This window comes from Callithrix jacchus, chromosome 11, assembly GCF_049354715.1.
Source record: "Callithrix jacchus isolate 240 chromosome 11, calJac240_pri, whole genome shotgun sequence".
Taxonomy (NCBI): Eukaryota; Metazoa; Chordata; class Mammalia; order Primates; family Cebidae; genus Callithrix; species Callithrix jacchus.
This window is the reverse complement of record NC_133512.1, coordinates 126852930-126875429: the sequence shown is the minus strand read 5'-3', so window position 1 is coordinate 126875429 and position 22500 is coordinate 126852930. Positions and strand designations below refer to the sequence as shown.

At 37.6% G+C, this 22500-nt stretch overlaps 1 protein-coding gene across 1 annotated transcript in view; it reads left to right on the top strand.

The window, feature by feature from the left end:
• The first annotated feature begins 2151 nt into the window (after window positions 1-2151).
• KCND2 (potassium voltage-gated channel subfamily D member 2) overlaps window positions 2152-22500 on the top strand; it is a 515909-nt gene continuing 495560 nt past the window's right edge. Inside the window, exon 1 of the mRNA XM_009003200.5 lies at window positions 2152-4248. Within this exon, the coding sequence (XP_009001448.2) occupies window positions 3134-4248 (1115 nt within the window). The 5' untranslated portion in view covers window positions 2152-3133. The remainder of the gene's footprint in view (window positions 4249-22500) is intronic.

The window sequence follows — 22500 nt, the reverse complement described above, 5'->3', positions numbered from 1 at the left end:
ACTGAGGGGTTGATTTTATTACATTAACTGGTAGGTAAGCCCCTCATTTCCATTTCCAGGTAACGTGTTTGTGTGTTTTCACGTATACAGGCTATATAGATTGGTTAACAAGCATCATTCTCATAAACAAATACAAATAGATAAACAGCAGGTGTCTTCAGTTCCATGTTCTCAAACTTACATGGTACGTTAGCTCTGACTTCATTACCACTAACACAGAATTCTTTAAATCTCTATTCTGTAAACAAATAAACAAAAAATACCTTTTTATCTCTACAGAAAATCCTGTATATGATAAGGATATTCTTTATCCTCTAGTCATTTTCTATGCTCACTTTTAATTTATATATTTTCTTTGATGTATCCCATTTCAAGTTTTTAAGGTTGACACATGATGCCTATAATCTCTAGGGCATAAAAGTCAATTTCTGTACAGTACAACACAGTCCACTTATTTTACAAACCAAGGGCAGTCAAGCCAAGCCATGAAAAGCAATTTTTAGGTAGACATCAGGCTTCTATTCTTAATCGATATAGATGAAGCCTTCAGTATTGCCAAAGATCTTAATTACTATGATGATGATGATTCAGTAATCTAGATTTAATTTTCCAAGGAATTTCAAAAGGAAACTCTACACATCTCATCCCACAACTATCCAAATGCAGGCTCAAGCCTAAGTAGTATATCTCATATAAACAGTAAAAGGTGGGTGGGAGCGAAGGGATTTGGGAATGTCTACATGATATGATTCTCTTTTGGACCAGTTAATTTTGATCCTTCACCTTCCTAAAGCATCCAAACCTTAGGCGCAGATTTAACTTCTCGCCATCCGCGCCATCTAGTGGCTGTATATGTTATGTTTGGTTTTAAGGATGATTCCTAATGACTCGGGGGCGGGGTACCCGAAAAACAAAACGGTTGGTCGCGACAATATTCCTGTGTCTTTCCACATCAGTAACCCCTCATAAGAACCCCTTTAACTACTTTAACCATTTTAAATATGCATAGTGATGCGCAGGGAGGCTGAAGGGGACCCACACTCTCAGAGACGCACGCCCCTTGACGATGACATTTAGATAAGGGCTCCACGTCCCTCTGTCATTCATAAAGGACAGGAAAAGGAGTTGTGGCAAGACCTCGACCGAGGAGACTCTCTGACTTCTCGGCAAGTTAGATCGATGGCATATTAATCCCTGCAATGTTAACAAACTGGTATGGAAAATAAATAGAAAACAGAAAGAGGAAATGCACTTAAAAATTCCGCCTCGGGGCTTTGCAGGTCTTGCCTTCCAGTCGCCCCCAGAAGACAACCAATTCCTGCGCATCCCGCTCCGCTCAGCCTCCTTCCCAGCCTCTCTCGCTCTCTTTCTCCCCATTTTCCCACGCTCGCCTTGAACCGGGACTCGGGAGGCAGAAACAAGGCACGGGTCCCCTTCCTCCTCTCCTTCACCGAACCCCCGCAGCCCAGCGCGTGAAGCTTCCCTTTGTTCATCCGAGGCTCGCTCTCCTCCTCGGCAGATCCACCTGGATGCTCTCCCTCGGTGACATTTTGCGCCGGGGCTGGTGGGTGGCTGGGGTGGAGCGAGAGGAGCCCGAGGGGGCGGGGGCGGAGAAAGGTCAAGCCGAGGGAAAGGCAGGAGACGCCTTTTCTAACCTGCGTGGCGGGGCGTGCGCGCGGTTATTTATTTATTTTCTCCTCATTTATTGATCGCACTAGCAGAGCAGCGCGGGGAGCCCGGGGAGATGCGGGACCACCCACTGGCGGGGAAGCAGCGAGCAGCCCTCCCGCGCCCCCGCGCTGCCGAGCGCCTTCTGCCTCCGCGCTCGGACGAGAGCCCGAGCCGGCCCCGGCCCCGGCCCCGCCGCGCCGCCCGCCCCGCATCCCCGCATCCCCGCCGCCCCGCATCCCCGCATCCCCGCCGCCCCGCAGCCCCGCACCGCGCCGGCCAGGCCCCCGCGACAGTGGCCCCGCAGTAAGTTGGCAGGAGCGGGTCCCCTCCGTTCTCGCCTCCCCCGCACCTTTTGAACTTGTTGCTGCTGCTCTGCTCGCCTGCGCCTGGCTTTTGGAAGGTGAAAAGGAGGAGGGAGGCACGCAGGGGTGGGGGAAGGGGAAGAAGAGCTCGCTTGAGCTTTATTTATGCTCCCTCGGCGCATTGGACTCAGCTGCTCGCGAGCCGCTTTCCCTGCTCTTCCCTTTCCGGGTGCAGCGCGAGGAGAAAGTCTCTTTGCAACTCAGCCCCGGCGCGCGCTTGGCCAGGTACGTACCGCGGGCGCGGCGCGTTCGGCGCGGAGGCAGATGCTGCTGTTGCCGCCACGGCGGCGGCGGCTGCCAGCTCCTGGGCTCTGTAACTGTCACACGGCACCGGAGCTGAACTTGAAAAGAGAGTGAAGGGGCGATTGGGCCAACGCTTTTGGCAGACACCGAGGGTGTGTGTAGTCGTTGCGGAGGAGGATCCGTATTAACGCCCCCCACCGTGCCCACTGGCGCATCACCTCCATCTCTGCAAATACAGCCCAAGGAGTAGAGGCGGCAGCTGGACCCCCAAGGAGAGCAGAGACGTGGGGCAGCGGCTGTGACCGCATCCCCTGAGCTACAACAACAGGTCGCCTTTTTGAGACTCCTTTGGCGGGAAGGGCTACTTGAAAAGGAAGGTTTGAAAGAGTGAGAAGGGTAGGTGGAAGGGTTCCCTAATTCGTGGAAAGAATTGTATTGGGTGACTCTCCTTAGTCTTCTCTATCTTACACTCCACATACTGACCCCATATTATTCAGACGGTGCGAGGGGAGAAATCGAAGACACCTGTTTGGAGAAAGGGCTGCACCTGTGTGCTTGTTTGTGCCAGAGGGTGACCCGGCCCACGTGCTGGAAGAGGTTTGCCTAGGTTTTGTTGGGGGTGATTGTTAGGACGCTGTATTTTGTTGTCATTATTCCAAATACCTGTCCTGGAGGGAAACATGCCCTTCTGAGAACTGTCCCTTCACCAGGAGCCCTACCTTGGAATAAGAGTGACCCTTCCGGACAACGGTTCTCACTAGTACTTTGCTTGACTGGAAGACGTGGGTGACTGTGGCTGCCTCGATTGACCCATTGTAGACTCCTCGATATCCTTCGTGCCTCCACTTCAAGGAACCATGGCGGCGGGGGTGGCAGCGTGGCTGCCTTTTGCAAGGGCGGCGGCCATTGGGTGGATGCCTGTGGCCTCGGGACCCATGCCGGCTCCCCCAAGGCAGGAGAGGAAAAGGACCCAAGATGCTCTCATTGTGCTGAATGTGAGTGGCACCCGCTTCCAGACATGGCAGGACACCCTGGAACGTTACCCAGACACTCTCCTGGGCAGTTCCGAGAGGGACTTTTTCTACCACCCAGAGACTCAGCAGTATTTCTTTGACCGTGACCCAGACATCTTCCGCCACATCCTGAATTTCTACCGCACCGGGAAGCTCCACTACCCTCGCCACGAGTGCATCTCGGCTTACGATGAAGAACTGGCCTTCTTCGGCCTCATCCCGGAAATTATTGGCGACTGCTGCTATGAGGAGTACAAGGATCGGAGGCGAGAGAACGCAGAGCGCCTGCAGGACGACGCGGATACCGACACCACGGGAGAGAGTGCGTTGCCCACCATGACCGCGAGGCAGAGGGTCTGGCGGGCCTTCGAGAACCCTCACACCAGCACGATGGCCCTGGTGTTTTACTACGTCACGGGCTTCTTCATTGCCGTGTCTGTCATCGCCAATGTGGTGGAAACCGTGCCGTGCGGCTCGAGCCCAGGTCACATTAAAGAACTGCCCTGTGGGGAGCGGTATGCCGTGGCCTTCTTCTGCTTGGACACGGCCTGCGTCATGATCTTCACCGTGGAGTACTTGCTTCGCCTGGCTGCAGCGCCCAGTCGTTACCGTTTTGTGCGCAGTGTCATGAGTATCATCGACGTGGTGGCCATCCTGCCTTACTACATCGGGCTGGTGATGACAGACAATGAAGACGTCAGCGGAGCCTTTGTCACACTCCGTGTCTTCCGGGTCTTCAGGATCTTTAAGTTCTCCCGCCACTCTCAAGGCCTGCGCATCCTGGGGTACACACTGAAGAGCTGCGCCTCCGAGTTGGGCTTCTTGCTTTTCTCGCTCACCATGGCTATCATCATCTTCGCTACAGTTATGTTCTACGCAGAGAAGGGGTCTTCGGCTAGCAAGTTCACCAGCATCCCTGCAGCCTTCTGGTACACCATCGTCACTATGACAACACTAGGGTAGGTGCCATCGCGGAAAATGGGGTGGAGGTTGGGTACGGGTGGGGTGATTGTGGACCCGTTAGAGTTTTATGGTAATTCAAGGGAAATCATTTGTTTTTCTTTTCTAAGTGAGTTTAGAGAAGCATTGTCTAAGTGGTTTGGCAAAACTCTTTTGAACTGTGAAATGAGTATGAAACACAGGTTGAAGTATTAAGGAATTGCTGGCAAATGTTGAGCATTGAGGCCTGAAAGGGATAAAGATACAAAGAAATTTTAGAATTCATGAATATATGAAAGTATTAGCAATATTTATATTAATATACAAAAATATGATGACAATGAAAAAATCTATGCCCTAATAAAGACACAAATATATACAATGTATACTGAAATGTCTAGAAAGTGCCTCAATGCGTTTAAATGAAAAGTTTCCAGGTATATTTGAACTATTATTTTCATATGAATAGATACTTACGGTGTGCATTTTTCCTCTCAGAACCATAATTCTTATTTTACGTTGTAAAACATAGATTGGAGATGTAATTTTCAAAGTATTTTATAATATGTATGCACATATTCATATGTATGCACTTTAGGTTGATAGGTTATTCAGTGTTTTAGAATATCAGGGCTGAAACTGATCAACTCTACAATATGCAGTGGAATTAAATTTGCAACATATTTCAAACTCTAGGTTCATAGTTTCAAAAAAAGAAGCAAAAGACTGTCATCCACACATTTTTTTTTAGAATGTAAAGATCCCATCAGGCAATGGGCCCACACCCATTAAATACACACAGAAGATAGAGCAGTATCTGGTAAGATTGATGGTCACCAGGGCTGGCTGTATTATAAAATGTGGGGTCCTAATTTCCTTTTAAGATTTTTCTGTGCATTCTTTTTTGGGAGGATAATGAAGTTTTGCAACCAAAAAGACAAATTTCTGGATTCATGTTGTTTTTCATAGACTTTTAGGGCTAGAATTAAGATTTTTTTAGATAGTTGAAAAAAGGAAAGGAGTCAAATGATTAATAATGTTAATCAAACTGCAGAAAAGTAGCAGCATTTTACTTATTAGAGAATCTAATAAAATAAAATGGTTAGAGCCTTTTACTTTTATGAGTTCTTAGATAAGCTAGGGAGTGAGGTTAGTGCTTTTTTGTCAGCTTTATGCTACTATTCTTGCATAGGTAATCAGCTCAGTGAGGATTTGGTAATGGCTATAAGAAAAAAGTTATTCCCAAGGCTACTCTTTAAGCTTTGTGTTTCTGGATAATTTAATTGGCTTCTTTAAATGACATTGTGGTTAAAGTTGGCTTAATTTTATTAGGCATATTGTGTTGTACAGAATTTCTCATGTCATATGGCCAACTAATGGAATATTTTATATATGAAGAATTTTAGGCTAAGTTAAAGGTAAAGAAAAATACAATGCTTTACGGTTTTTATTAAGTCTCATATATTTTTAAAGACCTACTGGTACATTTAGAAAATTAATTAGTGAAAATCCATGTTCTTTTTCCTATATTTCCCTTTTATCTTGTTTGTAAATTTGTGACAGTTTATAAGGATGATGTAGAATGCCTTCACAGTGTAGGTGCTTATTCTTTATCAAAGAGGTTTTTGTTGTCTGTCATTTTGTAGCTTGAAATCTTTATTAGGGACAAATGGGTAGTACAAATCACTATCATGATGTCAAATCAGAAGCGCACCTGAATAAAAAAGAGGATTCTGTTTAATAGGAAAAGAGAACTATTAAAATGAAATACACTTCAAAAATCTGGTATATATGGCTGTGTTTTTTATGAGGTATCAATGAGTCATTGTAATGCTATATAGTATCTATATGATTGACTATAGGTTATGAAATGAATGTTGATGAGAATTCTAATTTCATGTTGCTAATATTTCTATACTAGAATTGAGAAGTGAGCATTATTTTAAAACTTGTTTCTGGAAATGACTTTCCAATTTTTATTTTATTTTGAAGCTTATTTCCTTTCAAGGAAAAAAATGAGGAAACAAACATTAGTGACAATTTATTATGTAAATAAAATACTTCAAAGCACTTATTTTTTGAAATAATTTAAGAGATTGCATCATAATGCCTGAGTAAAATCTATGCAGTGGGTTTAGTTCACATGTTCCATAGGTAAGTGGATTAGAAGCACTAAATACACACACTTTCTCAGAACTAGGAAGCTAAGTTGGAGTTACTTTAAAGACTTAGCTTCACTGAAGTTGAACATTTTAATTTTCAGGAAATTAAGCTAATTAATGATCCTGATGGAATATGGCAGTCATACTTTTAAGATGTGGAAATGTTGATCTGATCAAAATGAGAACATATATGGACAATTGACAAATCATGTGTTTTATAATATAACAGAATTTCATAGGAAAATGTCTTTAATTTCTCCTAAAAATATATTTATTTTGTACTGTACCCTGAAGAAATAGATTCTTATAAGCCCTGCCTTTGTCCTGCCATCTTTGTGACTCAACAGAGTTATTTAATAATACAAAATATTCAACAAAAGCCATTACCAAACTTTATTATTTAGGCTGTAGTTCTATGCTTAGAGGATGAAGTTTAAGGTGTAAACTTCTGGGAAATAATAGTTGAAGCTAATAGCCAACTATGTCTGAATGATTATCAAGAGTATCTGAGCCCTTTTTATGTGGCTATTAATTTTAATGGAGCTAAATGTTCATCAATTAATGATTATAGAAGTGAAAGTGTGGTTGTAAACAGTGGTTATCAGAAGTTTCAGCTCATATAAACATTATCTACATGAGAATAAGTAACCAAGAGCTTTGCCATTCAGGACTGGCTGAATCATCTGCGGCTTCTTGATTATTTTAAACAATATTCAGTTGGTGTTTTGATCTGAAGAACTGAGTGTGTGTATCTTAGAACCAATAACCATTTTATTTGCTCCTTGAAATATCAAATATATCATTAGACTGTATCTTGACTATGTTTACTAAATAAGTCATCATTTAATCTATCAGAAAAATAAATGCTTTAAAAATGGTTTTCAGGCTACTTCATTTCCTACTGAAGTAGGAAACATAGAAAGTACAGTTTTAAAAAATTAAAGAAAAAAATGCCAGATATTTTTTTAAGTGTTTAGACCAAATAGCCAGGTAGATCTGCCCGTCCATTTCATCCCTTCTTTCTGAGCATATTTCACAAGTCCCTGAATCATCCATTTAACCACCTGGCTCTTCTTTCCATAATGGAAACTCTAGTTACTGCCATTAATTGCCTTAGTAGAAAAAAACCTGGACTCCTCTTTTTCCTAAAGTCCTTCAGAAAATAACATCCAGCTGTTATTTTTCATTTAGATGGTAGTACTCAAATCTTGCTAAGCTTAGGAAATTTCCAAATGTTCATCAATAATCAAAAACTATTTTGTAAAAATGTACTAAACAGCTTCAAACTTCAGATTACCACTGCTCCTCATATACATGATTTGGAAATTAGAAGTGGCACATTGAATAATTTGAAGGGGTATTATTATGTTAAGTAATATTAATATTTGCATTCTTGATCTTGATTATTACCCATTCTGACAATTTTTTAAAAGAAGCAATCATATTACTCATAATATAAAACTTAAGAATTTCGGAAGTGTCATTTCCATGGTCCATGTCACTTTAATTTTAAAACAAAGTTGTTTTCATCAGTTTTTAATATGGTAAAGATACTACATGGCATTTCTGTAAAGATTATGCTTAGAGATAAATTTTGTACTTTTAACTATATAAATAACTGATTTCAGAGCAAATTTCTGAAAGTAAAATTTTAATTTATATTGTATATTTATCTACAACAACTATGGTAGTGTTACATCTTTGCTGCCAGAAAGCTTAGTATAATTGTCTATTACATTTCAATTTTTGTGTTTTTGATGAATTACTTTAAGAAACAAAAGTAAGAAAGTTTTCAATTAAATTTTCTTTAAGTGAATGTATCGTGAAAATTCCTTTAGCAATGTATCAGGAAAATTCCTTTTTTTAAAAATGGCATACTTGGAAATGAATTATCATATGCATATATATGATCATATCTATGCTACATAATGATATTATGTTATAATTATATATTGTTAAAGAGAAGGATAAACTTTTAAATACCATTCTGCTACCTGTCACTATTGTGATTATATAGCTTTGGGTAATGTCAGGAGTATATCTTGCACAATCATTTATGTAGAAGCTTAAAGTGTGCCCAGCTGTTAGTGAAATGGGTGAAATGATCTTCCCTTCTGCCAAGATCCATACGTAAAATTTGCCAGTGCATTAATGTAAAACTCTTTAAAAGGTAGGAAGTACCAAAATGTATCTTGCTGGTAAAGAGCCATACTATGAGTAACATCTATTTTTAATTTGACATACTATGACACATTTTTGTAAAGTTCTTTATAGAAATGTTAGTTGATGGGAGTTGAAAATGAACTTTTAAAGAAATGTAGAGAAATGTGGTTTGAATTCCTCTTTTAGAATTACAAGTAACCAAATCTTATGTGTCTTCATTCTGTTTTAGCCATAACTTGAATTAGAGACAATATTTGATGTAGAATTTAAAAATATGTATGTTAATCCAGCCTCTAGTACTTCAGCATTTACTTGGTAGCCAGATAGAGGTATTTCAGAAAAGGAATAATATGTGTTGTTTCAACATAGTACCCTAGAGAATATGCTATTTTCTAATTTTCAGTGGGTCTGTTATGCTATTCTTTTTTATTTTTAATTTCCCTTTAGACTATTGAAAAACTGTCTTACTTTATCTTTATATTTACATCATTTACTTCTGAACATTCCTCTCAATTATAGTCATCTTTGAAAATGAGTCACTAAAGTTCAAATTTTTTATTACCTGATCTCTACATTCCTGGTGGTAGAAAGTGACCCGTAACATATTTAAAATTTATAAATTTATACATGTAAGAATTGTGTGGTTTGTCCATAGGTGCATAATTAAATAGCAGCAATATTTTTTGAAATTTCACTTTTATACTCATTTTCTTCTGAAGGCTCTAAAATATTATCTAGAAATTTGTTATAATAATTATCTGGGGACTGTTGCTAACTATACAGGGATAAGAGAAGGAATACATTTGCTATTTATTCCATTAATACAGTACATTTCTCTCTTAGTTCTATTGATGTGAATCACTCTCTCTACACTCTTCAGTATTACTACTGGCTCTGCATTTATTCACACAGCACTGAGGTTTATCATGATGGTACCCATCTGATATAATATTACATTGTGTTCTCAACCAGTGAACTTTCAGGCCATTTGGGGGCAAACTGCTCAAAAGTGAGTCTTTTACCTGGCCTGATGGAAAAGAAAGGAATTCAGTTATTTTGTCCTAATTTCCTAAAATAGTTGGCCTATAAGTCATTAAAAATATACAATTTAACTTCTCTTTCATTGAAAAAAGATGAATGGTGAAAAGGAAGTAGATTTTTTTCTTTTAGAGTTGTGATAATAAATTCATTCCTTTTCCTCCCTTCTACTCTCCATATGTCTGATGTTTTCTGAGCAGGGATACACACACACGTGTGTGTATGTATGTGTAAGCATTGTTCTCCCACTAGCTTCTGCAGCTAGATTTGATGATGTGGGATAGTGTCTGATACTGAAAAGCAACCCAGAAGTATAACACCATTTCTGTGCATATTTGCACTGCTTTTTGAATGTTTTGCCCTTTAGTTTTCTCTTTTGAGAGCCAGCCTTTACATTGACCTTCTCCATGAAGGCTTCTCAGCCTCTCAAGCAAGCCTACATCATCTATAGTTGGAATTATGCTTGATATTAGTAAGTGCCATTTTATATATAATTTATGGTTTTACCTCTTGACTTTCTAACTAAATTGAAAGTCTTTTGAGGTTTTAGTGTATATCTTCTGGGGAGTTATTACTAGTTCAGTGCTCAAATGTAGAAAAATATCGGTTAATGTGTTATTGTGTTGCTGATCCTGGTGTGAGATGGCACTTGCACACCGTGGAGAGCTCCTTAGACATGGAGCTATGCCATCTCAACATTAGCAATAGTCTGCTACTCTAGGCCAACTTATTTTGCTTTCTTCAATGTTAAAAGCATTTAAATTTGTTAATTGAACATTTTGCCCTCTAATCTATCAAATCTACCCTTTTAATTTTTCTCCTTTTAACTGGGAAGGGCTGTGAGTCCTCAACTTTTTTATCCATAACTAATTATTCTGCAAAAGTTAGAATTAATGACTGTTAATTGCCATTTTTTTTATCAGTTTGCTTTCTGGTAAAAGCCAGGTAAATTTCAGATGCCTCTGGGAGATATATGGCAATACTTTATGATATAAGTGAATCAATATAGAAATATACTGCCTTCTCTTGAAAGCTCAGTTCCTTACTTAAATGTGAATAAATTAAAAAGCCCATGGTCGAAAGATACTTTGATGACACTTCATCAAGAGAAAGGTGTTCTCTCTTACTCCATAACACAAGTTTGAACTTTTTTTTTAATCCAAATTTTCTCATTTATGTATAAAATAGAATTGTTGAAAAATAGAAAAAATATTGTATGTAAATGACATAAGATATAGATGCAATTTCTGTCAGGAAAAGTTCAATGTAATTTCTGTCAGGAAAAAGTTAACATTCTAAGGAATTAAAAGGCAGATATACAAAATGTAAAGATAAATGTAGGTATATATTCTAGTGTAATGCCATCCATTTTGCCTTGGGAATTTTGACAAGTCTGTTATGTAATGATGATCTAAATCATAAAAAGTGTAGGGGGAGTAGGTAATAAGTTACTAGAGGTTAATAATGAGAAAAAATAACATCGAAAGAGTAGGATGACAGTTGAGATAATGTCAAATAGAATGAGAAGATTTTTGTCCTGAAAGTAAAAGGTCTTGTCTTCTTTTGCTTTTATGTGGACCCAATTCTTCCATCTTCTTCATTTTCTTCACTTTTAATAATACCAGTAATAGTGCTGTTGGAAATCCAAAGTAACACCAGTAACATAAACTTTCAGGAGATCAAACTATGGCTCACAAAGTTCAATTCAATGTGACAGACCTTTATTGATCACTTGCTACCTGGCATTGCCCACAGTACTAACCACAAAGGTCAATTTCCTCACCCGAAGAACTATTTAGAACCAAATAGTGGAAGAGTCAGAAATAAACACGTAAATATATAATGCTATGTAGAGATGAGTGCTATTAACAAAATAAATCTGCATAACAAGCCTACTATTTTGCATAGGAGACAAACAAGGCTTTTCCAAAGGGGTGGCATTTACGCCATTGGCTGATTGAAGGGATGAAGTGATTTTCTGACTACCTGGATGAAGAACATTACAGGAAGAGAGAAAAAAAGTACAAAGACGTCAAGGTGGGATGAGGTTTCATAAATTCTCTCTAATGTCTCTGTAATAGAAGCAAAGGGGTCAAGGGGCTTAGAATCAAATGGAATCTGAAAAGTAGTTAGGACTAGACAATGTACGATATTATAGACCACAGTAAAGATTTATGATTTCATCTAAGATGAAAAGGGGAACCATTAGAGAGAGTTGTGAACATGGTAGAGAGAGAATATGATTTCTGTATGAAAAGGAGCACATGCTCTAAAACATCTAAGACACTTTTAAATGATCACTTTAAATTTAACTTATTTGTCATAAATATATTTTCATCCTTCATTAGTTTGTTATATTTACTGATGCTACAAATAAAACTAGTTCAAATGAAACCAAATTCCATATTTTAGCTGAAAAGACAAGGCTGGTGTTCAATGGATATGGAATTTTTTGGGAACTGATATAGATACTTGTTTAATTTGAATATAGATTTGCATACTTACAGTTGTCAATTCTAATATTAGTGTTCAAGAATATTACATACATTTCAAATTCTATTTAAAGGATTTTCATTCCTTTTGTGTCACGGTGCAGTAAGTGCATATATATCTTCTCAAGGTGTTTTGTTAGCTTTATAAGCTTGAAAGACAAAATGCTTTACATGTCTTAAAGTCTGTGAAGATTGCCATAGGGATATAAGTTGACACCATATTTATAGCAGATGTATAATGAAAACTTGCAGAAGCAATGCTTTGATAAGAATCACCATACTGAAGAGTAATATATAATCATGAATGGATAATTGGGAATACTTGGGTTTAAAGAAACGAAAATTGGATTAACATCATAAAAATACCAAAAAAAGTATATGCTTTCCAGATAAACAAATTGTGAAATAGTTTTTGAATCTAAACGAATTTAGTGTGGCATCTCACTTTGGCATGCTGTTTCCATGAAGACATTTGCCCTCCAGATAATTCTGCATCTTACCTAAAGTTCTTTCCAGAGGCCTGTTTCCTGATGAAGCAAGCTCACACACACACACACACACACACACACACTCTCTCTCTCTCTCTCTCTCTCTCTCTCTCTCTCTCTCTCTCTCTCTCTCTCTTTCTCTCTTTCTCTCCCTCCCTCCCTCCAGCCTTTCGCTGGTGTTCCTTTCCTCATACTGTAGAAATTAAGGCTACCTAACCCTATACCATCTTAGAGCATTTTGGAAAAATGAAATTCTTCTCCATGTTGTTTCATATAGCACATTCGAACTTATGAGAATATGTCAAAATTGTACCAAATGAGATGTTTTTGTATTTTCCTAAATTATATCAACCTAATAATGCACATTAGACAAGAAATTGAATCAGGAAGGAATGTGCCCTATAGACGCTTCCTACTGTTTGATTTTTTGCTTTGGTCCAAAAGTATTAAAATCATGGAATTTTGACTTGCTGTGCTCTTTATAAATCATTTTGTAAAAACTTCTCAGTTATACTTGAAAAAACTAAGGTGGAGTGTAGTCATAAAATTTATAGGGTCTACTTAGTAGAAGAACCTAAGCTAGATTTCTGGAGGATCATTTGAGTCCAGTGTTCTTTACAGCACTGTACACTGGAGGGTTCCCCCATTATATTTTTTTCTCTATTTTATACCTATCACCACGATTAAATAAAATATTGAAAACAAAGCAGAGCAGTACCACCAAGTAGTATATGTGGAGGTCTAAAAGTTTCCCATATTATAATTACAACTCTGATGATGACTTCATATTTTTTAAATTGCATTTTAGGTTTTGGGGTACATGTGCAGAACATGCAAGATAGTTGCATAGGTGCACACATGGCAGTGTGTTTTGCTGCCTTCCTCCCCTTCACCCACATTTGGTATTTCTCCCCAGGCTATCCCTCCCCAGCTCCCCTTCTGCTGTCCCTCCCCTACTCCCCCCAATAGACCCCAGTGTGTAGTACTCCCTTCCCTGTGTCCGTGTGTTCTCATTTATCCTCACCAGCCTATGAGTGAGAATATGTGGTATTTCATTTTCTGTTCTTGTGTCAGTTTGCTGAGAATGATGTTCTCCAGATTCATCCATGTCCCTACAAAGGACACGAACTCATCGTTTTTGATTGCTGCATAATATTTCATGGTGTATATGTGCCACATTTTCCCAGTCCAATCTATCATCGATGGGCATTTGGGTTGGTTCCAGGTCTTTGCTATTGTAAACAGTACTGCAATGAACATTCGTGTGCATGTGTCCTTATAGTAGAACGATTTATAGTCCTTTGGATATATACCCAGTAATGGAGTTGCTGGGTCAAATGGAATTTCTATTTCTAAGGCCTTGAGGAATCACCACACTGTCTTCCACAATGGTTGAACTAATTTACACTCCCACCAGCAGTGTAAAAGTGTTCCTTTTTCTCCACATCCTCTCCAGCATCTGTTGTCTCCAGATTTTTTAATGATCGCCATTCTAACTGGCGTGAGATGGTATCTCAGTGTGGTTTTGATTTGCATCTCTCTAATGACCAGTAATGATGAGCATTTTTTCATATGTTTGTTGGCCTCATGTATGTCTTCTTTTGTAAAGTGTCTGTTCATACCCTTTGCCCATTTTTGAATGGGCTTGTTTTTTTTCCTGTAAATCTGTTTGAGTTCTTTGTAGATTCTGGATATCAGCCCTTTGTCAGATGAGTAGACTGCAAAAATTTTTCCCATTCTGTTGGTTGCTGATTCACTCTAGCGACTGTTTCTTTTGCCATGCAGAAGATGTGGAGTTTGATTAGGTCCCATTTGTCTATTTTGGCTTTTGTTGCCAATGCTTTTGGTGTTTTGGTCATGAAGTCCTTGCCTACTCCTATGTCCTGAATGGTTTTGCCTAGATTTTCTTCTAGGGTTTTTATGGTGTCCGGTCTTATGTTTAAGTCTTGAATCCATCTGGAGTTAATTTTAGTGTAAGGTGTCAGGAAGGGGTCCAGTTTCTGCCTTCTGCACATGGCTAGCCAGTTTTCCCAACACCAGTTATTAAACGGGGAATCCTTTCCCCATTGCTTGTTTTTGTCAGGTTTATCAAAGATTGTATGGTTGTAGATATGTTGTGTTGCCTCCGATGCCTCTATTCTGTTCTATTGGTATATATCTCTGTTTTTGTACCAGTACCATGCTGTTTTGATTACTGTAGCCTTGTAGTATAGTTTGAAGTCCTGTAGTGTGATGCCTCCTGCTGTGCTCTTTTTGCTTAGAATTGACTTGACTATGCGGGCTCTCTTTTGGTTCCATATGAAGTTCATGGTGGTTTTTTCCAGTTGTGTGAAGAAAGTCAACAGTAGCTTGATGGGGATAGCATTGATTCTGTAAATTACTTTGGGCAGTATAGCCATTTTCACAATAATTGATTCTTCCTAACCATGAACATGGAATGTTTCTCCATCTGTTTGTGTCCTCTCTTATTTCGTTGAGCAGTGGTTTGTAGTTTTCCTTGAAGAGGTCCCTTACGTTCCTTGTGAGTTGTAAACTAGGTATTTTATTCTTTTTGTAGCAATTTTGAATGGCAGTTCATTCTTGATTTGGCTTTCTTTAAGCCTGTTATTGGTGTAGACGAATGCTTGTGATTTTTGCACATTGATTTTCTATCCTGAGACTTTGCTGAAGTTGCTTATCAGTTTCAGGAGTTTTTGCACTGAGGCGATGGGGTCTTCTAGGTATACTATCATGTCATCTGCAAATAGAGACAATTTGGCTTCCACTTTCCTATTTGAATACCCTTTATTTCTTTTTCTTGCCTGATTGCTCTGGCTAGAACTTCCAGTACTATATTGAATAGGAGTGGTGAGAGAGGGCATCCTTGTCTCGTGCCGGATTTCTAAGGGAATGCTTCCAGTTTTTGCCCATTCAGTATGATATTGGCTGTCGGTTTGTCGTAAATAGCTTTTATTACTTTGAGATACGTTCCATCAATACCGAGTTTATTGAGGATTTTTAGCATAAAGGGCTGTTGAATTTTGTCAAATGCCTTCTCTGTGTCAATTGAGATAATCATGTGGTTTTTGTTTTTGGTTCTGTTTATGTGGTGAATTATGTTTATAGACTTGCATATGTTGAACCAGCCTTGCATCCCCGGGATGAAACCTACTTGATCATGATGGATAAGTTTTTTGATGTGCTGTTGCAATCGGCTTGCCAATATTTTATTGAAGATTTTTGCATCTATGTTCATCATGGATATTGGCCTGAAGTTTTATTTTCTTGTTGAGTCTCTGCCGGGTTTTGGTATAAGGATGATGTTAGTCTCATGAAATGATTTGGGAAGGATTCCCTCTTTTTGGATTCTTTGGAATAGTTTCAGAAGCAATGGTACCAGCTCCTCCTTGTGTGTCTGGTAGAATTCGACTGTGAACCCATCTGGACCTTGGAATTTTTTGTGTGGTAGTCTCTTAATTGCTGCCTCGACTTCAGAACTTGTTATTGGTCAATTCATAGTTTTGGCTTCCTCCTGGTTTAGGTTTGGGATGACACAGGTGTTCAGAAATTTATCCATTTCTTCCAGGTTTACTAGTTTATGTGCATAGAGTTGTTTGTAGTATTCTCTGATGAATGTTTTTCTGTGGAATCTGTGGTGATTTCCTTTTTATCATTTTTTATTGCATCTATTTGGTTGTTCTCTCTCTCTCTTTTTTTTTTAATCAGTCTGACTAGTGGTCTGCCTATTTTGTTGATCTTTTCAAAAAACCAGCTCTTGGATTTATTGATTTTTTGAAGGGTTTTTCATGTCTGTATCTCCTTCAGTTCTGCTCTGATCTTAGTTATTTCTTGTCTTCTGCTAGGTTTTGAGTTTTTTTGATCTTGCTCCTCTAGCTCTTTCAATTTTGACGATAGGGTGTCAATTTTGGATCTCTCCACTCTTCTCATGTGGGCACTTATTGCTATATATTTTCCTCTAGAAACTGCTTTAAATGTGTCCCAGAGATTCTGGTATGTTGTTTCTTCGTTATTGTTGGTTTCGAAGAACTTCTTTATTTCTGCCTTCATTTCATTGTTTATCCAGTCAACATTCTAGAGCTCGTTGTTCAGTTTCCATGAAGCTGTGCAGTTCTGAGTTAGTTTCTGAATTCTGAGTTCTAACTTGATTGCACTATGGTCTGAGAGACTGTTTGTTATTATTTCAGTTGTTTTGCATTTGTTGAGGAGTGCTTTACTTCCAATTATGTGGTCGATTTTGGGGTAGGTGTGATGTGGTACTAAGAAGAATGTATATTCTGTGGATTTGTGGTGGAGAGTTCTGTAGATGTCTATCAGGTTTGCTTGTTCCAGGTCTGAGTTCAAGCCCTGGATATCCTTGTTAATTTTCTGTCTGGTTGATCTGTCTAATATTGACAGTGGAGTGTTAAAGTCTCCCACCATTATTGTGTGGGAGTCTAAGTCTCTTTAAGTCATTAAGAACTTGCCTTATATATCTGGGTGCTCCTGTATTGGGTCCATATATATTTAGGATCATTAACTCTTCTTGTATCAATCCTTTTACCATTATGTAATGACCTTTTTTGTCTCTTTTGATCTTTGTTGCTTTAAAGTCTATTTTATCAGAGATGAGAATTGCAACTCCTGCTTTTTTTTTTTGCTCTCCATTTGCTTGGTAAATCTTCCTCCATCCCTTTGTTTTGAGCCTTTGTGTATCCTTGCATGTGAGATGGGTTTCCTGGATACAGCACACTGATGGGTTTTGGATTTTTATCCAATTTGCCAGTCTGTGTCTTTTGATTGGTGCATTTAGCCCATTTACATTTAGGGTTAATATTGTTATGTGTGAATTTGATACTGCCATTTTGATGCTAGCTGGCTGTTTTGCCCGTTAGTTGACGCAGATTCTTCATTTTGTTGATGCTCTTTAGCATTTGGTATGTTTTTAGAATGGCTGGTACTGGTTGTTCCTTTCTATGTATAGTGCCTCTTTCAGGAGGACTTCGTATTTTATTTATAATTTTTAAACTAATGAGAGACTATGAACTAGTAACAATGATAAACAAAGTCATGTAGTAAATAACAGGAAATTAAGAATATTGTTCCATGGTATTACCTTCACTGTGACCTTTTATTTTATTAAACTCTGTGATTTGTCAGTGGATTCTTTTTAGTTTTTCAACCTGAAAATATTTACTCTGGTAATAACACTGTATTTGTATTTTCATAATGCAGAATATTTTATTATCTTCGGTTTTGTATTCAAATTCAAGGCGAACATATAGGAGCCAATAATACAGAAAACATTAAACCTGAAAATACCTCACAAGACTATTCTTGTAAAATTAGGTATGAGAATTGATGTTGATAGTCAATTGGTTTTCAGATACTTTATTGTATTTTGTAAAAAGGTATATTAGTTTTTGCAAATATATAAAAATCAAGAAAGTGTTAACAATGTTTCTGTTCATATTGTCTATTTTATTAGAACATTAGTATAGTTAGAAAAAATGCACTAATTTCAAAACATCTCATAGACATTCACAAAGGATACATTACTGTGAAATAGTATATAAGAATAGATGTCAAAAAGAAATTACTTTCATTTCAGTAAGTTCTTAATTATTGAAAATGAAATAAATATTATTTCTAATCCTTTATAGTTTACCTTGCATTTTTTAAATGTTTGTAATACAGGGTAGTTGTTTTGAAAAACATAATTAATTTAGAAGTACACATGTTGATCTGTTGCCTGCTATTTTTTAGTATATAATTTCTGCTTTTGGATTTAAAATTTTATTAATTTGAGGCAAAATCTCAGAGGAAAACACGGTAAATATCCTATTATAGAGAAAAAGAATGTAGTTTAGAAAATTGCTATCTACTCTTTCTTATGGAAATAATAAACTTTATTCACTTTATTCAGGGTTGGCACGATCCTAGAGTAGTGATAAGTAAAGTGCCTGTCAATTTTGCAAAGAATTTTATTATTTTTATGGAAAGAGTCCAAATACATTTGTAGTTATCTAATGAAAGGTACAGTTAAATTATTTTTTAAAAATTAAAGGGAGAATTTTTCCGTCAAGTAGCAAGTGTTGGTAATATGTTCTGAAATACCCTATTTATTTATTTTATTGCATTTTAGGTTTTGAGGTACATGTGAAGAACATGCAAGATTGTTGCATAGGTACACACGTGGCAGTGCGATTTGCTGCCTTCCTCCCCATCACCTGTATCTGGCATTTCTCCCCATGCTATCTCTCCCCAACTCCCCACCCCCCACTGTCTCTCCCCTGTGTCCCCCCAACAGACCCCACTGTGTAGTGCTCCCCTCCCTGTGTCCATGTGTTCTTATTGTTCAACACCTGCCTATGAGTGAGAACATGCGGTGTTTGATTTTCTGCTCTTGTATCAGTTTGCTGAGAATGATGGTTTCCAGGTTCATCCATGTCCCTACAAAGGACATGAACTCATCATTCTTTATGGGTGCATAATATTCCATGGTGTATATGTGCTACATTTTCCCTCTCCAGTCTATCATTAATGGGCATTTGGGTTGGTTCCAGGTCTTTGCTATTGTAAACTGTGCTGCAGTGAACTTTCGTGTGCATGTGTCCTTATAGTAGAACGATTTATAATCCTTTGGATATATACCTAGTAATGGGATTGCTGTGTCAAATGGAATTTCTATTTCTAGGTCCTTGAGGAATCACCACACTGTCTTCCACAATGGTTGAACTAATTTACACTCCCACCAACAGTGTAAAAGTGTTCCTATTTCTCCACATCCTCTCCAGCATTCGTTGTCTCTAGATTTTTTAATCATGGCCATTCTAACTGGCATGAGACAGTATCTCAATGTACTTTTGATTTGCATTTCTCTAATGACCAGTCATGATGAGCATTTTTTCATATGTTTGTTGGCCTCATGTATGTCTTTTTTTTGTAAAGTGTCTGTTTGTATCCTTTGCCCACTTTTGAATGGGCTTGTTATGTTTTTTCTTGTAAATCTATTTTAGCTCTTTGTAAATTCTGGATATCAGCCCTTTGCCAGATGGGTAAACTGAAAAGTTTTTTTCCCATTCTGTTGGTTGCCGATTCACTCTAGTGACTGTTTCTTTTGCTGTACAGAAGCTGTGGAGTTTGATTAGGTCCCATTTGTCTATTTTGGCTTTTGTTGCCAATGCTTTTGCTGTTTTGGTCATGAAGTCCTTGCCTACTCCTATGTCCTGAATGCTTTTGCCTGGATTTTCTTCTAGGATTTTTATGGTGTTAGGTTTTATGTTTAAATCTTTAATCCATCTGGAATTAATTTTAGTGTAAGGTGTCAGGAAGGGGTCCAGTTTCTGCTTTCTGCACATGGCTAGTCAGTAAATACCCTATTTAAAGCAAAAACTTTGAATAAATTAAGAAATCACTTTGTAGACCACTCATATTTCTTTTCCTTTGGTTTTCTTTATTATTTCTGTGGTATTTCACAATTTTTGGATTGGCACATATTGTGTTAATATTACTAAAATATGTGTGAATGTCTAATGTGTACTCAAATGTGCATTTTGGGAAGGACACACATATAGGTCAATACAAAATGTATAGAGGTATAAATAGTATAGACACATGCATGTGTTGATATATAGATACACATTCCTCTTATTTTTCTGGAAAGACATAAAGTATTGATGATAATATTTTTAAAAAGATCTGGGCATGTGGGAGACAGTTAAAGCCATTTTAAATTTTATTTTACACAAGAACATTACAAATACATGCTATACACTACAAACTGGGGTCGCTGGGGGTGTAAGAGATGGACAGCTAGGGGCGGAGAGGCTGGGAGGGATAACATTGGGAGAAATGTCAGTTACAGGTGATGGGAGGATGGAGGAAGCAAACCACCTTGCCAAGTGTGTATATGCAACAGTCCTGCATGATCAGCACAGGTACCCCAAAACCTAAAGTATAATTTTAAAAAATAGGTTCTATATGTGGGATTGCTATTATATTGTTATTGCTATTAAATAATTAACAATATTAGATATAGTACATATTTGCCTTGCATAAGAAAAAGTCTCTAGTGAATCACACCAATAGACAATTAGGCAGGAAATAATTACTGAAGAGCTGTTGATTGATGACACACTGTAAATCAAAAGGCATTTCCTACTTAATAATTGGAATTTTGAGTCACCATACAAAACATATTTTTAAGTTAGAAATTCAACATTTAATGACTTTGGGTTACTAAATTATAAAAATACTATGATCCTAACAGACCTGTTTTGAAATTATATACTTCATTACTTTTTTACTCTGTCCTTTTTCAAGGAGTTGAAACAGTTTACTGTCAAATAAACCAATATGTTTAAGCAAGCATCAAGTATTAAAGGTGATGGATAATGATGGAGAATAAAAATTATGTTAAATAAAACATTGCCGAGCATAAAATCATCTTTGAATTTCCTGGCAGACAAAGAAAAGCAGGAAGCATAGTATTATATGTTTCATAGCTATTTAAGAAAAGAAGGTATCTTATTTTCTATAAAGTTATCTGTATGAAGAGTTTTTTAGAGCATATTATCTAATAGAAATTTGCGACAAAATCACTATAAGCAGGTTATTTAATAACATAATGAAGTATGTCTTCACAAGTACTTTAAATATTCTAAAAATATTTAGAAGTGCTTTTGATTTGGCTATATCATATACAAATATTTATAAAGCAAAGTGATATTATAAACACATAAAGGTGTTTTCATAGGAAATATACATAATGGGATCAAAATACACAACTTTCAAATGATTGTGAGATTCATATATATAGTTTATTAAATCTAGAGTGATGTTTCTTAATATAGGCTGAGAATCATCAGGATTAGGATAACCTGGAATACTTATTAAAAATGAATATTCTGGGGGTTCACCTAAAACAATATAAATAGGCTTTGGAGGTGGGAACCATGAGGTCAGCATTTTCAATTCTAATATCACGTTTAAGAACCACTGAAGAATCCCTGCTCAGCCTATTTCTAACATTATCATTCTATTTTGACTTGAACTAGAAGTTTGAGTAGAGGTAAAAAACAAACCATTTAAGGCCCAGAGTGGTCGCTCACTCCTATAATCCCAGCACTTTAAGAAGTGGGTGGATTACTTGAGATCAGGAGGTCAAGACCAGCCTAGCCAGCATAGTGAAATCCCATCTCTACTAAAAATATACAGGTGTGGTGGAGTGAGCCTGTAATCCCAGCTACTTGGGAGGCTAAATTCGGATAATCACTTGAACCTGAGAGGCAGAGATTGCCGTGAGCTGAAATCGCGCCACTGCACTCCAGCCTGGGTGACAGAACAAAACTGTCCCAACAACAACAACAACAAAAACATTTGAAATTATGATCTAGTAGCTAAAGTGCTTGTTTTCAGTTTTCTTAGATATTATAGTTAAAAAAATCAGAAGTCTTGAATACAGATAATAAACCAGTGGTTTATTGCAAAAGCTATATCTTATCATCTGCTAAGGTATAATGTTTCAGAGATAACAACCATTAGTTATGGTGTTTTGGAGACCAACTGGACTAAAGGAAATACAGTTGCTTCTTTCTGGAAATTTAGGGTGTGAGCTCTTAAAGCTACTGATTTAGTACCATTGACAAGGTTAGATAGGCTGAGCTTTCCTTACTAGAGACACAAGATAATGGACCAGTTGGTCATAATAAAAGTGAAGAAAATTGAATTAAATAAAAGCCTCTGAACAAAGGTGAAGCTTATGAAAAGTAAGACAGCACAAAGTATGAAGACATTCTAAATCTCATGAAACTAGGATATACTTTGGGAAAATGTTTTTTCTCCTTTTACTCTTTTTTTTTTATATAAACAGAAGTTGATTTGAAAGGATTTACTTTCCAAAGAAGATAATTTTTAATCACATCTAAGGGATTTCAAATGTGCAGGACCTA